The following is an 18,222-nucleotide window of genomic DNA, read 5'->3' as shown; positions in this document are numbered from 1 at the left end:
TGCTTGGGAAAGACTCAGTCTCGCGATGGCTCACGGGACCTTTGTATGTTGCAGCGCTGTTTGATGCCGTAGAGCAGCAGGACCTCGATGCTGTGAAAGTCATCCTGGATTCTAACTCTGTGGACATCAACAGGTACAGTTTTATTTTACTTCCTCAGCTGTTGCAGTCTTCGCGACACTTTTTGTTCTCGTGTTCCTTTTTAGAGAATCGCATCTTCCTGTGCAAGGGATGTAGAATGCCGATAAGGTGGACAGATGTCCATGCTGTTTACTTTTTTATTTTTTAATTGTTATTTTGTTGTTGAGTTTCTTGTTCAAAGATAGTGACACAAGGAAGCGTATTCTCTAACGTCTGCGTGGGCTATACGAATATCTCACTGATGCAGGCCTTACAAGGGAAAGGGCTGTTTATTCTTCGTCACCACCAGTAATGAAGCTGTGGTGCTAATGATCATGATGATAATGATGATGGTGACGATTTATAGAGTACTTAATCCCACCATCAAAGGCCGGGTAGCGCACATGTAAGGTGCTCGTCATCATGACAAAACGCTGGGCGTGGGTTCACATCTCGTTTCCGGCACATGTGATTTCTTTATAAATGTGGCATCGTCCGTGGTTTAGCTTCTTCTGCTAAAGATACAGCTTTATACAGTCCTTAGACATCGTAAGTGAAAATGTGCGTCTTGCTTCTGATTTCATGGTACTAGGCAAAAGAAGTTTTGTTTTCTTGTTTTATTTGTTACCGTTTGTGCATATCTTCCGTTTCAGCCTCAATGCCGAGAACCTGTGTCCACTTGATATCGCACTGATGACCAACAACATTCCCATGGCAAGGATGCTGTTGTTACAAGGCGCAAGGGAGAGTCCATTGTGTGAGTTCAGTTTTTCCCATGATGCCTCAGTCGCGGGATTCTTTGTCCGCGCGTGTGTTTGCCTGATTGATTGAAGTTATTTACTTTCCTATCCTTTTGCTACAGTTTTTCTTTCTTTCTTTCCTTCACCAAGATTACATGAGAACAGAATCCTTATAATCTCGTGATCTGGTTGCCTCTGAACAAAAAGCATCCACACCCTGTGTAACACCCGTGATACAGAGCCAGTCACGGCTAGACAGTCAGTGAAGAGTGAAGAGACGAGTCAGTGAAGCGTGCTAAGACTCGACATTAAGATTAATAGTCAGTGTATCAGGGCGTGTAACCATACCCAAGCACCAATAACAAAAAAGACCAGTTACACGATCGGTTGTGGCTTTAGGCCAACAAACAGTCAAAATGAATCAAAAATTTACTTTATTCATCATTCAAAGAATAACGACATAATTTATCATTTAAGAGAAAAATCACTTCAATGGCAGGTTTAGCTGCTGTGATGGACATAACCCAACTTACGAGAACCTTTGCAGCACAGACAAAACAAATATAACATCAGGTCAGGTTTCCTCAAACATCTTCTGGGTGGCATGGTTGAAAAATTGTCTGTAACGGGACCATCAGTACTCACCAATCCCTCAACTCTGGATGATTTATGTTGAAGTTAAACATGACTTGTAAGTGCATACCTGGGTAATTCTGTTGTATCCCTGGGACACCTTTGATTTTCACACATTTTTTCAGTCATTTTTGGCTGACTCATATATAACTTTCACGAAAAAGACAGATATCATTTCTGAGCTAGTCTGTCTGTTCAAAGTGCCTTAGAAAATATTCGGTAATATTTCACGCTGATTAAAAAAAAACATTCTCCTGAACTGACCTAAAAGTGAAGGTCGACTTTCACTTTCAAACTGACTTTCTACAAGAAGTGTCGATAGAGTTCAAGGTGCCCTACAGTTCAGACAGGAAAACCCAATCTTAGTGACACAGAAGGACCTGGTTTGTGGCCACCAAACAAGTGCGTGTTTGACAAAGAAACAAAACGCAGTTTGTGCTTTTGTTCATTTCACGCATCCGTTAACAGACTTTATTAAGCTCGCGACATCAAACGACTGTGCCGCGAAAACAAACCATCCGACAAGTAGTAATGTCGACTTCTTTTTTTGCTTTTTATGTTGGCCGTTCCCAACATCTGTCGCAGTCGAGTTCTCTTCCCAATCACATGGCTGGTACAGGTGCGAAAAAAAAAGGATAAACAATAGTAATAAAAAAGTTAAGAAATAAGACAGACATGATTCAGCGTTTCATTATATGGAGATCGAGTTCACTATTTCTTCCTTTCTCTCTCTCTCTTTCTTTTCTCTTATCTTTCATCTTTCTTCTGAAATAAATAAGATCGTGCATGGCGTGTGCCTGGCGCAGCAGGTATCGCCAGTGTCTTGCCACCTTGCACGTGCGCCACGCCCCACCCAGCGCGTGCAGTCGGCGTCATTACCTGCTGCTTTGAAGCTCCGTTTCACCAGGTGTTTCCATTCTTTCCTCCCTTTTTTTTTTCCTCTCTCATTTATTTCTTTAAAAATCCGTTTTTGTTTCACTTCATCATCATTATCATAATCTTCATCTTCAGCTTTTTTTCCCCTTGTCTTCTCTTCCTGGTTGTCGTCACGCGCAAATTTGACTTATTGTATGAGGTTATATTTGTCCAGAATTTAAGTTTTCTAGAAGCTGTGCTGCAAGAACTTGTGTGCATTTATATCTAACGCGATATCATCTCTGTATCTGAAACAGAAGCCCGCTCAGAAGTCAGGCCTAAGGGAGACAATGAATTAGAATCATTTCGATTCACTTTTCATGATCATCAGGGGAGAAAACCAGAATATCGTTTCTTTCAGACATAAAAGTAGTGTTCCAAAGCTTGACAGGACTCATTGAGTAAAACCATTTTCTGAAAATTCTCGTACCGCAGTCCAGCCGACACAACCTAGTGTCTAAAACTTTTTTCTAGAACTATTTCAATGTATCAACCACGACTTACTATCTAATTCTGTTTTCTGTATCTACCTCAGTCCAACAGGGCGGCTGTCGGTTGCACAGACTGGAACTGTTGGTGTCGGAAGCTGAGAAGCGAGTGGTGGATCTGACGGCTGTGGTGCTCAACGGGACTTCCGGCAACACCAGCATCTCTCCGGCACAGCTGAAGGTGAGACGCGAATTAAGACACAATAATCACCTACAGCAGCGACCCCTGTCGTGTAGTGGTAGTGGCGGCGGTGACGGTGGTCTTAATAACGGTAGTCGAGGTGGTATTTAGGGCGGAGTACTTGAGTAGCAGCGTCGGGGCGCCTTTGAAGAAGTGTTTTCAGGTGGCTGTGATTACAAAGGTTTGGCGGGCTGTGAGGTGTGAGGGCCAAGACACTTGCGCGCGCCGTTACGCTCCCGTCCTCGACCACACCGTTACTACGTCGTTGCTGATGAAGGGGAGGTTGTCGGCTCCATTGAAGTAGATGTGTCTGTGCGGGCTGGGCTGGGCTGGAGGTAAAGGTCTGCACTGGGAATCGCTGGCCGACATGAAAGCAAGTCACAGCAGCGAGAAGAGGACGGAGAGAGAGATTTGAGGGGAATGGCAGACGAGCGAATTAAACATAAGATGGGGAAATGAAGACGAGCGGTTCCTTTACACTCTGACCACGTGGAGGGCTTGCTGCACTCTCAACCTGTTGCTTTTAACTTCTCGAAGCTTTTTCTATTCTTGGAATACCTGTTTGTGTACATAATGGTACCTTTCCTGGGATGAAAAAACGGGTGTGAAAGAGAGAATGAAAAGAAAAATAAAGGAATGAAATCAATCAGCAAACTTCCTTTGTCATGTAGGACCATGGCATTGAAAACTTGTTGAGCGATGTATGTTTTTCACTAGTCATAGTAAACAGTTTCGGATGAGAACAGTTGCAACTTGTGGGCGTCAGCTGGGGATCCCTTTATGTGATCAGGGATGGTTGATAACAACCAGCTGCAAGCTATCACTACAATCGCTGTGGTAAATGACTAGCAAATCCTGTCGCCAGGCAACGCTCACTGTTGTGGTTTAGCGAATCCGACTCTCTGGTGAAAAGAGACAAAAACTACTCTTTGTTTTACGCTCCAATGATTTGTTTTGGTCAAGCGATTGAACGAGCGATTATCCGACAGACAGATGGACAGATAAAGGGAGGCATGCAGACTTGGGCTTTTGTAAATATTGTTTATTTGCTTGTAAATAATGTTACTGCCTCAGTAATAATAATGCAAAATTTGTAAAGCACATACTCATAAGGAGTGTGGTCTTGGCGCCTAAGAACAAGAATGCAACATGGACAGCATGAACAGATAAACAAACGAAGAACATATGAACTATAAAAGAATAAACAAAAGTATCAATGATGAATAAAAGCAAATACAGAAAACACAAAGAGAAACCAAATAAGAAGAACAAGAGCTGCGAGTAACATGATATGGCAAGAGGAAGGGTGTGAAAAAGGACTAGCATTATGGGATAGGTTGTTATGAGTAATGTTTACGGAAGAGGTGTGTTTTCAGTGCACGTTTAAAGGATTCAATAGTGGGTAGGTGGCGGGTATGGAAAGGGAGATAGTTCCATTGTTTTCCCGTGGCCATATCTTGTTCTGGTGACAGGAAGAGTGAGGACACGATCATCAGACGAGGAGCGGAGTTGTCTAGCTGGGATGTAAGGGAAAAGCAGTTCAGAGAAATAATCAGGGCAAAGTCAACAAAGAAATTAAAACAGACCGGACAGTTTGTACTGGATGTGACAACGGATGGGTAGCAGATACCCCTTTCCAACCTGTTGATGAGGTCTAATGAAATACCCCGTGACGGGAACATCAAGACCACCAACTAATAATAATAAAAACCTCTAAACGGTTGCATGCAACAACGGCTCCAACCTTCGGGCAGAGAAATCCGAGAGCCGTTGACCGCTGATGTTCCTCCCCCCTCCTGATGTAGCTTAGAGGCACCCATCTGCATCACCTGACAGCAAAAATTGCTGCAGTGACAGTGGAATCAATAACTTCAACCGACTTACCCACTGTCCGGATGGTTCACTCGGCTAATGAAACTTTATTTGTCACCGACCTGTCCCAGCTCCATTAAGAAACACATTTGCTGAGCTGTTTCATGTTATCCGGTAACTGTTGCGCAGATGAAGAGCTATAAACATCGGCGGCTTGCACGCGGAGATCGAGAGAGAGAGAAAAGGTGGGAGAGTGGGGAGGGGAGGGGTACATGGGGAGGGAATGTTTGCTTCACAAACAAAAGGCACGTTCCGCAGCTCCTGACGGGCTACGATGGAACACGCACACCCGGACACTACCGGGTTTATTTTGACATCACGTCACGTGACACCTGGACGATCGGTTTCCGTTCGTTCATTCGCACCTTCGCTGGTCACGTGACCGGGGCTGGTGGCTGACGGTGTGAGCAACTGAGTGTGTGTGTGGGGTGGGGGAGAATGGGGGAGGTGCTGCTACTCCTCGCAGAACAACCGTCCTAGCAGCGTGACTGATGTCATGCAGCAGCGACTAATGTGGTTTTTCAGTCATTGTCAGAGATTATAAATAATCAAGCTGATTGTGGATTGTCTGTTCCTGTGTGTGCGTGTGTGTGCCTGTGTGTGTGTGAGAGAGAGAGAACTTTGACAGGTAGGTCTTTTTCGCTCTACACTGCTAAGTATTTTTACAGACTACCTCATGTCATCCCCCATCCCCACCATTTATTAAGTCGGGTTTTAAAGTACCACGTACTTCTTCTACAATCTGGATGCGAATGACAGACAAGAAGAAGAACAAAAACACATTCGTCTGGAGGTCAAGCGACTTGTCACGGTTTAATTCCGTTAATGACGGTCGTGATGTGACGTCATGTAATCTCAGTTCACATCTATGCCCTCGTGACGTCTGATGGCCCAGCAGTCTCTGACGTGTTGTCACGCTGTTGTGGAGGGAGGTGTGGGAGGGAAAGGGAGGGAGAGAGGGGATTTTGTTTAAATGCCAGCTAATGAAACCGCCAAGGGTATTCCCCTCCCTAGGCTGCAAGCAGATCGGCAAGATGAATTGGCCTGGTAATCAGTGTTTGCCAGTAAGAACACAAGAGCAGTAGGTACAGTTGCCCAGCAGTCGGGGATTACCATCGTCGCAATAGGATCAGACATTCATTATGCAAGACCCGGCCATCATTGCTCATTAATCAGATCGCGTGTGTACTGTGCTAGCTTTTCCCTCTCTCTCTCTTACACACACATTCATACACGTGCCTGCGCTCATGCACACTTACATTTAAGTCTCGGTTCTCGTGGTTTTCAGCTATTCAACCTATGTTCTTGTCTGTAGCCGCTTGTGGAGTATTCTGGAACTGCATGCGCTGTCACCTGTAATTGTCCAAGCATACATAGGATAGAGTTTATCAGGAACCGAACTTTGAAAGACTCCACAACCCCCAGCAAACGTTTGCTCAGACTTCAAACCCTCTTCTCGGTGGATTAAAAACACTGTTAAGTCTTACGGACCGAAGTTAAGTATCTCTTGCTTTTGGCGGTTGATGAACTGTGTGATTCGCTGCACGTGGGACAGCAGTTGCCAAGCCTGACCTTACGTCACGTCACGTCACACCCGTGAAGGCCCATCGACACGAATTCTCGTCGCAGGCGCGATCCACATCTGTCCTGCCCATCACTGTCGTGTCCATAGATTTCTTCCCAGCCCCCTTCTTATTTTGTACCTGTGACATTTCTACCCCGACGGCGGGTCGATCCCTGCACGAGTCATCGTTGTCCGTGTGCTGGGGTAGGAGACTGCGCGCGGGACGCGTGACGTAACAAGTTGCGACACAGCACCAGCAACACCCTCGACGGCTGTGATGTCGAAGTAGTGAACGATGATGGTCGCGTTCGTGCACCCGTCTGGTGGAGGACAGAGACTTTACTGCTTTCCGGTGGAACTGGTGTAAAAGGACCACCCGTGGTGCTTGGTGTGTGGACTGACCTTTCTGCACGTCTGCTGCTTCATTACCCATCATATTACTCTGCTACAAACATTTGAAGTCTTCCCGTGAGACACCCACGACTAAAAACTTTGTGTTCAGGCAATTTTTTTTCCTATCACAACTATTTGATGCTTTCCTACCGTGTCGTAAAAGTTACAAAAGTCATTTCGCTGAAGAAGAAGAAAAAAATTTTAAAGCGATGCAACGAAAGGCTAAGTATGCGGCAGAAAGTTCAGAGACAGTTCATGTCTGGTGGAAAAGCAAAACATTCACACTGACATTTTATCTCAGACTTTGGTGAACCTTTCTGCACTTTGAGGAAGTATATAAATTTTTCCAAACTTCTCGCTCTGGCGGAACTTTGCGGCAAAAGTTTATTTCGTGATCACGTGACGAGGCTTTCTTTTTCGGAGAAGACGCCGTCGATGGAGAAAGACAAGATGTGTTTTACCATGCCGCAGAGCTTGGTGAAGTTCGCTCGGACCATGGAGGTAACCCCCAGACTTGGATTTTGCGAGGAGACGATTTTCAGTGCGTGTCAGATGGTGGTCAACATGGCGATTAACTCCACCTGTCAAGATCTGCTGCACACAAGAAAGGTAACACGATCTCACACCTGTAGAATAGTGGTCCTCGGTGTATAGCGAAACATTTACTTTCATGACCTTAATGAGTATTTGTATTTATTGACTCGCGAAACTGAAACTTCAACACAAGCTAGAATACACAAAGTGAACGCGAAGTAAAAAAAAAAAGTCACTGTAGTTTGTTTGACAGTTTTTAATGTAGAACTTTTTTTTCAGAAAACACGAAAGTTATTGAAGTATAGTACTTCCGAGAATTAGAAGCATCGGTGTAGGAATTTCAACACCTGTAAATCGTTGAGAGAAAGTAGATGAAAGCAGATTTGGGTCTAAAGGGTGACAGGCACCCCATTGTAAAGCAGGAATCAAGAACAGGGACCTATGAAGCAAAAAGAGGATGATGATTATTGGGATGAGTTTGAAAGTTAAGACTTATCTGCCAGTCTTCCATCAGTTTTTACCTTTTTTGATGTCAAGGTGTCCCTGTCCAATTTCTCTTGTTTGCACCTGTGTGTACAGCGCAAACGACGTGTTGTCCGGCGTGTGCTGATTCATGCGGTCTCTTTGTTTTATTTGACCGACATTACCAAATTATTTTTGCAATTTCAGTAATCTCCATGTTGCAGAGAATTTTAAAAACGTCCCATGCCAACCATGTTTCTACTCCTCCTAGAATTTCCTGTTGAACTTTAATTACATGTGTAAGTAAGGGCTCTAGAATTAGTTCAAAGATGAAATTTAAAATAGTTTGGCATAGTTTTCCCTTTTTTCCTGCGCTAGGAAGAATATTGTTTGTTAACAAACTGTGCACGCCCTACACTTTACCTCAACTGATTGCTTCTCTCTCTATATATATATAGAGAGAGTAGTGATTTTCGATGGAAAGACAACAGCATCTACCAAAACACATGCACAATCTACATGCATTTCCACATTTCTGGGGCAGAGTTCCGAAAACGCGAAGTGTCTTATAGATGGTGCACACCTACTGGCGCGAACATTTGTACAGGCAGTGGAGGTCAAGAGGTCGTCATTTGTTGGTGGAAGGTCGAGTGGGACGATCAGGCATCATTAACTCTGGCAGCAGGTTGCGCTTGCGGTGGCAGGCTCGATTCCCGTGCTGGGGCCGGGGTGGCGCTTGCGAAACATCTGTGGTGTTTGTGAAAGACCCACTCGAGTCTCTCCTGTAACAAATCGGAAATCGCGTTCATGACATCGCGGTAATGACTCTCGACCCATGTGTTGGTGACGGTGTGGGTGGCAACTTTCACCTCCACGTCGCTGGTATCGACGACCACTCGCCCGCTCCTCCATGCGAGAGTATATCTCACCCTCAAGCTGGCGCGAGGAGGCGAAGAAAATAAAACGTGGAAGAATCAACGGGCGAAGAATTGATGCCGGGGTCGAAATCATTGAATACCATTGGGACAAAATGAAGAGATTGAAATCTCAACCGTCTTAAAACGGTCCAGTGTCAAATCAGGTTTCAAAGATTGTCCAAAGGGAGCCACACAATTTAAACATTCGTCAAATATAAGACAATGGTGCACGTGCAACACCTGCGGTTGACCCACCACCATGCCCACGTTTGCAAGGTGTCGTGAAAAGCACGCGCACTCTCTACGCCCTCGGCACAAGGTGTATGTGATGCACAACGGAAGGAACTGAACTGAGGATGCGCTCTACCTGCAGACGTGAAGGAAGCAGAGATTTAATGGAGGTATGCCCGATGTCTGACAAGTGACGGTACTCTGTTTATACTCATCATTGTTCCAATATTCGGGGCTGCTTCTAAACATTAAGTAATTATTCCAGTTTTCTTAACGCTTTCTCTAGTTTTGCGTGTCTTGGGCTTATATTCCTGTAAAGTTTGCTGGTTTCGAGGAATTGACAATTTTCATATTTTGATTTCGTATTTTCTCCTTATTTTCGTTTTTTTGCACTCTTGCGACATGGTAACAATCATCTTGCTCTGCTCGGCTGCTTTATCTCCTCAAAGCATAGAGGATATTGGGATTAAGAGCCCATATAGTCACATTGTGCAGACAATATGTTTGCCTGTGGTATTTCTTCAGGGTATGCCCTGTTCTGCCATTGGGTCGTACCACAAAGGACATTTACAACTTTATTAGGGCAATTACAGGTCAGATTTAATGTAGCTTATGTGCTGGCAATATACAGCTGAATACAGAGGTATACATGTAATATTTACATGTACACAATCACAACAGTAAGATAAGTCGGTTACTTATGACCTGATCACGACCAGTGAAGTTGATTGATTAAGTGTGTGGCAGTGAATGAGTTTACGATTTGTTCTTCTTACTGGCATCGCGTACCTGAGGGCAGTTTCCAAGAGAGAGAGAGAGGGCCAACTCCACGCTGAAAACCAGTACAGAATTTGATGCTCTTTTTCAAACCATGGACATCAAGTCACGTGACCTGATGTAACTTGTACAAGAAGCTCCTGTAGTGGTCGACATAAGTCAACTGTTTCCATGTATCTCCCGTTGATGTTTGCTTCTTACACCTACACCCCCTTTCTGCAGACGAGCGGAAGCAGACAGTAGTCAGGGAATGAAGTGTCGTTGGCATGTCAGATGACAACTAAAAGATCTTCTTTAAACGATATTCTTCCAATTAGACGAACTTCCTGCAAAACTTCTCATCGAGATATAGCTCACCTTTCGTAAGCATTTGTCACATCTAATAAACAAATAAATCAGAAAAATGGCGTGGGCCACAGGCGAGATCTGTGGTAGTAGGTCAAAGGTCGCAGAATGCTGTCGATTAATGGGCTAGAAGGGTGCCCTGACTTCCAACGTCCTTCGCTGAGTGGATGCGACTGCAAGTTTCCCCCTCCCTACTGTCATCAGCTGCACCGGACTTGCTTAGACACGCACGGCGTCGCTATAGTAGGACAGCGACATATGTTTTCGCTGTGATGTGTTACCTGCTACTTTGATCTCCAGGTGAAGGGATGGGCCGACCAGTCACTCGCGATATATGTAGACACTCTGATGTAAACTGTTTTATGTGTTCTTATGTATCAATCCAACCATGGGTCCCAATACGTCAGCCTGTCATTTTTTGAAGGGGGAAGGGGAGTCAGTCGGTCAAATTTGTTGGACCTAAAGACCTGTGTTTATAATGACTTTGAAGGTCAACACCCTACCACGATGGAAGAGAGAAATTTATGTTTCTCTCTCCTATACATACACTTATTCCCTCACATACACAAGCAGCAAAACAGAGAGTGGAAAACTAAAACCAAGGTAGGCGAATTGCGTATTCAAGATATCAAAGTATGGGATTACTGAAAGACAACCTGCTATTTTCACGCTGACTTCTCATTCATGCCAATCCGTTACCCAGCGTATATTTTTGCCATTTCGCCATTATATGTATATACCACCTCAGGAAAGCTGTAATTACTCCCAAAGTTCCGCCATCTATAATAAGGCTAATGGACAAACCCAAACATAACATTTAAATGACAAATCTATAACATGTAGCATTTCTCTGACAAACCCACATGCAACATTTGCATGACAGATCCATAGCATGTAACATTTAGTTAGACACAAACCTGTAACATGTAACATTTAACGTGACGATACGATCGCATGCAGCCTCGCTTTGAGCAGGCGACCAACTGTCTTCTCAGTTCAAACATGGCGTTCGACGTTTGGTGTTTGCAGGAGAACGAGCGGCAGCTGTCCCACTGGGAGTTTCGCCACCGCCTGCTGAAGCGGATGAAGGCTGGCTACGACCACGCCCGTGAGTACGTGACGTCACGCGACCTGTGACGTGTAGGTCGATGTCGTCGATCTTTTGTTGCACTGCATGATACCCCAACCGATACCCCGAAGGTCTTGATGATGCAAGCCATGCGCATGCGCACTCCCGCTTCAATACCCATTGAGACGCCCACGCTTTGAACTTATTGAATGCAGAGCTTGCAACTGTGAACAGAAAAAAAAAGTTTTTCAGAAGTATTTCTATTAGAGTTTGCTTTCACTTTTATTTCACTTTAAATTTTTAAATCGAGAAATAGAAATGAAGGTGGTTATCTAAGATTTAAGATGCTAAAATGAGCTACATTTGAAAAGATGATGGCATCTGACTTTGCCACATGCTCAGTAGAGGAACTTCATCACACTCTATCTCCAACCCAGCCCGCTGGATGGGAGGACAAATCTACCACTAAAAGCAATCAGATTTAAAATGGAAATTTCTTTTTAAATAACGACCAGAAATTGTATGGACTTTGCACTTGCAATGCAGGCTTACCTTTCCACACTCATTTTATCCATTTTTTGGGTGCAGAGCCATTCCATCATCCCTATCTTCTTTTTCAATTTTATATTCTTTCATCTTTTCAGTGCTGTTTGGTGGGTTTTTTTCCCTTAAACACAGGCTTGGGGGTCAGACGATTTCTGCAGCACTATTTGGTTTTCATGTTGCAGGATATAAGCCACAGAGCTTAAATTATTTCTGCATGTTAGCTCTTTGTTATTTATTTGTTTATTTAGTTTTTTTGTCCTTCAACTTTCTGCTACAACAGATTACAGATTTTTTGCTCGCAACCATCACTTTCTGCCATGAAAGATCATGGATCTTAGGTTTACAGCCATCACTTTCTCCCATCTGTTATAGATCTTCAGGTGTACATGAACCTCAAATGACAAGACGTATTGCCCAATCCCTACTCAGTCTTTTTTTTCTTAAAATTATCCCCTTCGTCTTTGTCTTCCTGATGTGATAAATTTTGAAAGACTTCTTGGAAGTACGTGGTGACTTTTTCATTTTTAGATCTTAAATTAACCTATTAATCTCTCATGGCACTGAGTGCTTTGTTCTTGTTTTAAAGTTTCTACCCACCTTCAAGCCTTGTCTAGCTGTCTATAGAGTAAACAGATGAAACAGACTAAAGGTTACAGGCATACTGCTGGCTTGTGGTTATGAAAACCTATAGCTGGTAAATATTGCTTCCTAGCAGTTATACCATTATTAATAAAGGTTCACAGAAACATTGCAGTGATGCCTGAGTCATACCAAATGGAAGTGTGTTGTGTCTAAAACAGGCATCCATGCTGCAGTTATACTATAAATTATTTAGTCGAGATCACAAGGGAAATCATGCAGCTTAATTTAAAAAAAAATACCCAGACCATCCTTGGGGATAAGATGCACAGATACAATCTGAAATGAATATATTTGATGTTCATTTTATAAACAAAAATAGCTACCACCAGACCACAGCAGAAGTAATTGTTGGAGATTATGGATTCATCACTGATAAAGAGTGGGTTTGCTTATAAGCTATAGCACAGCATGAATAACTTTTAGGTATTGTTGGAGAAGAACTAAACCATTACACTCAAGGAAAAGTATGTAAGCACTATAACTTGGAGCGTTCATAATACATCTGCATGCCTTTATCAGCAAGTGTAGGCTGAGTGTCTTGGGCATGTTCTGTGCAAGCCTTTTTCTGTCATCTCTGTGCAGCACAGTTTTACAAACCATAGAGCTTTGCATTCCAATGGTTTCATGTGTGCAGGTCCACCTGAACCACCAACACAAGTGACACTCAATGTTGCCAGCAACTCGTCTCTTCTTGTCAGCTTTGATGAGCCACTCAACCACAATGGTGCTGTTGTCACTAAATACAAAGGTCAGTATTGAAACTAATCAATAGCTTATTTTCCAGGCTTTTACTAAACAGGTTTAAACTTCTCCTTACTAACGATTAAGTTTTTTTAATGATAAATATCTTGTAGAGCCAGACTAAAAATATGATGATATATATAACCTGTCAACAGTAGTATATCAAAGCATTTAGGAAACAGTTATAGAGTTTCCATTTTGTGGACTTCAACATTTCTTACTGATAAATTCTTGTAAAGTGAAACTGCAAACTTGATATGAACTTTTTTTGTTTTTGTTTCTGCAGTTGAATGGAGCAGTTACCAAGATTTCCTGCCTTTGTCAGGGGAAGCAATAGTGGAAGATATCCGGCATTTAGAGTACGAGATACGGGGACTGATGAAGGGAAATGTCTACTATGTTCGAGTTGCAGCATGCAACATAAAGGGTTTGGGAGGATACACAGTGTCAACACCACCCTATGCCGTTCCATCAAGTGAGTTACAAACATTTTTGATTGCTTTTAAATGTTATATATGGCATTATCAAGTTTGGACCATTTCTTCAGCAAAGCATATTCAGACAGAAGGTTTATGTTTTTGACAATCAGCTTGATCCTAATTACCTGTGGTAAACTTGTTTCTCTTTAACTGCATCAAGAACTTGAGATTCCAGGTCTCTGTGACATTAACCCCTCAGTTACTGTTATTATGATTCAGAATAAATTGATTTTGTAACGTGTGCATTGTTGGGTGTAGCAAGAACACAAGATATGACATTAATATGTAAGCTTGAGGCATGCACACACCCATCTGAATAAACAAAAATAATCCAGTTATAAGATGAATTGTCAATGTGTGGTTGAGTTTGAGTGTAACTGTGTGGGTGATTGAAGGTGAGGATATTTTTTTGTTGTAGATTATTTCTTATGGGAACACCCAACAAATAAAAATTTCTGTCTCTGTCAAGGATAGAAATAATAAACAAATCTTGTATTGTATTGACTGATACCCTATGCCCTCAAGGCACTAAGGGAGGGAGGCAACTGCTTATAGACTGTCAAGCTGATCCTCCTGCTATGTTTTGCTTTTAACAGGCTGGAGAGATGTAGATGGGACACCATCAAGGTTGGAGGGCAAAGCACAATCTCTGCAGATTCTCTTTGATCAAGTTAAACGATCTCGACCTCCAGAGGCAGGAGAGGTCAAAGGTAAGACCAAACAGTAGATCATAAACAAGGAAAGATTAAGATGCTGCTAGACCAGCAAAGCAGTGACAAGAAAAGTCATTAGCACCTGGCTAATCCAACTCTGTAAATAATGTGTAATAACAACAGAAAAAAAATCATTTTCACATACATTTACAGTGCAGTTGTGTCCTCGATGATCATATTATTGTCAAAGCAACTTATACTATAAGAGATATGAAAAATATGGAACACTATAACAAGTGTCTCCACTGACACATCCTTTTCACTTTCTTATTCTCTAATGGAATGACTGAAGCTTCTGTTTGACAGTTACTTTTAAATCAAATAATGGCTTATTTTTCAGACTCTTTTAATACAGACTCTCCTCTCCAAAAGAAGAGAATCAGCATAAAGAATCTATTTTTGTCAGCACCAAAGTTTCAGAAGGGTGTCAAGAGGTGAGCTATTTATTTACATCTTACTTCAATACTTAAAATCTTTCCACAACACTTTTGACAAAGATAATGACTTCCTCTGTTGATATTATAAAACGCTTTTAAGGTAAGAGCTTTAAATGAGAGCTTGTATCAAGCTGCTTCTAGAATATTTTTGTCACAAGGAATTTACAGGTTATTTTAAAACTAATTGCATATATGAACTGCATTCTGCTCAATCTTAGTTTCCAACTGTCAAGGTTACATGTAATTCATATCTTGTGGATCTCTGCAGAGGGGTGCATCTTGCTTGTCTGCTGTACTGTGATGATAAAGTGCTTGTCACCTCAGAGGAACAATTGCCTATTATAGAGGTCGATGAGAGCTTCTCTGGTACCTCTATACAGAATGATCTCTACTGGCTTATGAAGGTATGCACATATGTTAATATTTCTTTGTTTCTTTATGTCTTATAACCAAGTATTATAATTATCTTAGAATGTCAGTTATGTATCATCCTCCAAAACTTTTGTCATCCAAGAGACAAAAGATGTGTGTATATAAATAAATTATATATAAAGATACATCAGTAGATAGGTAAAATGAACTATACAAGCTTGATATGTAAATTTCTATCAAGGTAACTGGTGTTTTGTTTGGTTAATGAAGATTGAGAGTAACTCTTTTGTGATGATGGTTTCCTTACAAAATGAAGTGAAAATTTTGACTCTCTTTTTTCATCCTTGTATAAGCTGCTGCTATTAATGAGAGTGCTATAAAAATTATTAAAAAACCAATATGTGAAAAATGCAATATGATTCCAACTAAAAAAAGTTAATTTGATGTGATACTCTTTCAGATTGCAGGTACATGGGAGGATGTGAAGCTGCTGAAGCAAGACATGGAAAAGACAAGTAGTGCAGGCAGCACATTTAGAACCAAGCTTTTACAGGCTATTACAACTCTTCAGGTGAGTTGTATCTCTTTGTAACATAGGATTACAACTGTGTAATATCAGAAATTCAGGTGTTTAGTTACATTTCTCATAAATCATTAATACTAAATACCTTTAACGTGCACCAGAGATACTTAAAGCATAATATTGACTGTTATTGTGGTAATGGGTAAAGAGCAAAGGCCGACAGCAGACGATATCCAGAAACAATTTTTCTAAGTAATGAAATGTGTGCAATTAATAAAATCTGTGTGTTGTTACACCATTACCTAAATTTCCAACATGTAACCCCAAGTGGATGGGCTCTAAAATAAATTTTATTCGTTCCTTTCATTGTTCAATTTTTGCCATGGTTTTAAATAAAATAAAAATACTAGCATTAAAACCTTGATATGCCTTATAACAAATTTGCCATTTTGTATGTGCACAGAATTCACTAGGCATGCAAGATCTGGGGCAGTTTTTCCACAGAGCAATACGTGCTGCCAATGGCAGCTTAATTCTTACACTTGTCAACACTGTGCGTGATACCAAGTTTGTGGGACTTGGTTCTGCAAAGTGGGTGTCATTGAGCAAACTGGCTCGGAGGCAGTCTCTGCCCAGCACAGATATAGGGGACGCACACAACATGCTCATAGCTGCAATACCAGTAAGTCTACTATTTCTGCATTGCTCATATTTTTATAACTGTTTTTAAACTTGAACATTTTAATAAGATTCATAAAGCGTATAATACTCAAAGTAAGTGACTTTAAAAAAAAAATAAGTGTGGAAAACTTAGTGTAAAGATGTTTGAGATTTCCCTGTGATTATATTATACTAGTTGTGCAATATCTAACATAAATAATCTCTTCGTTTCTATCAGGAGATGCTTATGTACAAGGATGTCAGTACTGTGCCACTTCCTAAAGGTCTATACCTGGGCTTCCTCAAAATTCAAGTGTCTGTTGAGTCTGTGCGTCTCTTGGTTCCACACAAAATGCCAAACTGTTTGCCACATGCCAAAATCCGGGACTGTCCCAATGTGTCTAGGTGTGTATAAACTCAGATCAAGCAACTGAGTGATTTTCCAGTCAGACAATTTAATTAAAATTTTAACTTTACAAGTTTTTAAAGTCAAAAGAAGTATGGTTTCTACAAAATCTGTATTTTCGAAAGAGAAGCAATCCCAGGATACTGAACTTATGGGTAGCGCTTGAAAGTGAGCTAAACGATTCAACAACAATTTTAAAAAGTGTGCTAAAATTAAAACTTTGTGTTGTTATTCATGCGTTGTCCTTGTATGGTGTCAGAGAGGAGTGGGAATGGCTGCAGAACCTGGATTTTTCAAAGTCCTCCTCATCCCAGCCAGCATTTTGTAGTGCAATCCACAAGGCTGCCAAGAAACTATTTAGCCAGCTTGGTATGTTTCTTGGTGTTATCTCCCCCTTGTATATGAAGCTTTTCAGCACAAAACTTTTACACAAAGGTCCTGTCACTGACTTATTTTACAATAACGTATTTGAAAATTTTAGGTCTATTGACTAACAGTGTTCACAATATAGTTTTGTTTATAACAATTTATAACATCAGCAAACGTTTCTTTAGATTTTTTGATTAGATATAACCCTAGCAGCTTCAGTCCTTCATCCAGGTACATAACCTGTGATATGCAGTGTTTTGGCTTCCTTTTTTGACAGGCCTAAGCATAGAGTCTGCTGGAGGGTACCGGCTGTATGATGTGGAGGTGATTGAGATGAGCCCCAGTGTGTCATTCTTGGTGCTGCTGCCTCCAGTAGAACAGGTCTGCATGGCACCAGGGCAGGCAGACCACTTGAGTGAAAGCAAAGACTTTGATCTTTTGCCTGTTCAAATCTTTGAAACAAGTAAGAATCAGAGCATTCTCCCAGCTGGCTGTGTACTTGAATGGCGCAAAAAAATAACTGTTTTAACATAAAAATCTCTAGTTTCTCTAAGAGCTAATTGTGTTTATGAACACCAAACTTTCATGAAATGTTTTCTTGAAGCCTGAAACAGATTTTTGTTTGCCCAGACTGTATTAAAAGAAATTGCAGTTGGAAAGAGCTTACCAGAGATTTCTTTTTTTTTCTTTGTGCAGTCCATATGAACTCCTATCAGTCCCAGATATTCGTGACCTATGCACGACTGTCAGCAATTACTGAAATGGATGTGGTTCTAGCACAACAGGCACAGAGAGAAGTATGTTTGCTGTAATACGTTGATTTTATATTTACATATTATATAATAATATATTATGCATGCTAAAGTCATTTCGCAGTTTAAATTATGAACAATCTCATATTTTACAAACAAACAAATTTTGATTGTGGTCTCTAGAATATTAAAGTCATTTTCACTAGTGCCAATGAACAAACTGACAGTTCATGTTGGTTTGCATTTTGTAACACAAACATAACTGCATTTAAAACTCTCCAAAAGTAAGCAGGCTTTTAACAGTTATGTAAAATCTGATTTTAAAAAGTTTATTTTAAAATCT

At 41.4% G+C, this 18,222-nt stretch overlaps 1 protein-coding gene across 8 annotated transcripts in view; it reads left to right on the top strand.

Moving 5' to 3' along the window:
• Positions 1-18,222, top strand: part of LOC112564131 (ankyrin repeat and fibronectin type-III domain-containing protein 1-like) — a 128,416-nt gene that overhangs the window by 105,449 nt on the left and 4,745 nt on the right. For all 8 annotated transcript variants that reach the window (XM_025238740.1, XM_025238749.1, XM_025238758.1 and 5 more), the window contains 15 exons: positions 55-133; positions 772-875; positions 2,942-3,075; positions 11,200-11,278; positions 13,062-13,175; positions 13,455-13,643; positions 14,244-14,357; positions 14,701-14,794; positions 15,066-15,201; positions 15,630-15,740; positions 16,156-16,374; positions 16,591-16,757; positions 17,018-17,127; positions 17,405-17,590; positions 17,824-17,924. In XM_025238740.1, coding sequence (XP_025094525.1) covers positions 55-133; positions 772-875; positions 2,942-3,075; positions 11,200-11,278; positions 13,062-13,175; positions 13,455-13,643; positions 14,244-14,357; positions 14,701-14,794; positions 15,066-15,201; positions 15,630-15,740; positions 16,156-16,374; positions 16,591-16,757; positions 17,018-17,127; positions 17,405-17,590; positions 17,824-17,924 — 1,937 coding nt within the window. The remainder of the gene's footprint in view (positions 1-54; positions 134-771; positions 876-2,941; positions 3,076-11,199; positions 11,279-13,061; positions 13,176-13,454; positions 13,644-14,243; positions 14,358-14,700; positions 14,795-15,065; positions 15,202-15,629; positions 15,741-16,155; positions 16,375-16,590; positions 16,758-17,017; positions 17,128-17,404; positions 17,591-17,823; positions 17,925-18,222) is intronic.

Source organism: Pomacea canaliculata, linkage group LG1 (genome assembly GCF_003073045.1).
Source record: "Pomacea canaliculata isolate SZHN2017 linkage group LG1, ASM307304v1, whole genome shotgun sequence".
NCBI lineage: Eukaryota > Metazoa > Mollusca > Gastropoda > Architaenioglossa > Ampullariidae > Pomacea > Pomacea canaliculata.
Note: the sequence above shows the minus strand (reverse complement) of the source record. Positions and strands in the feature narration are given on the sequence as shown.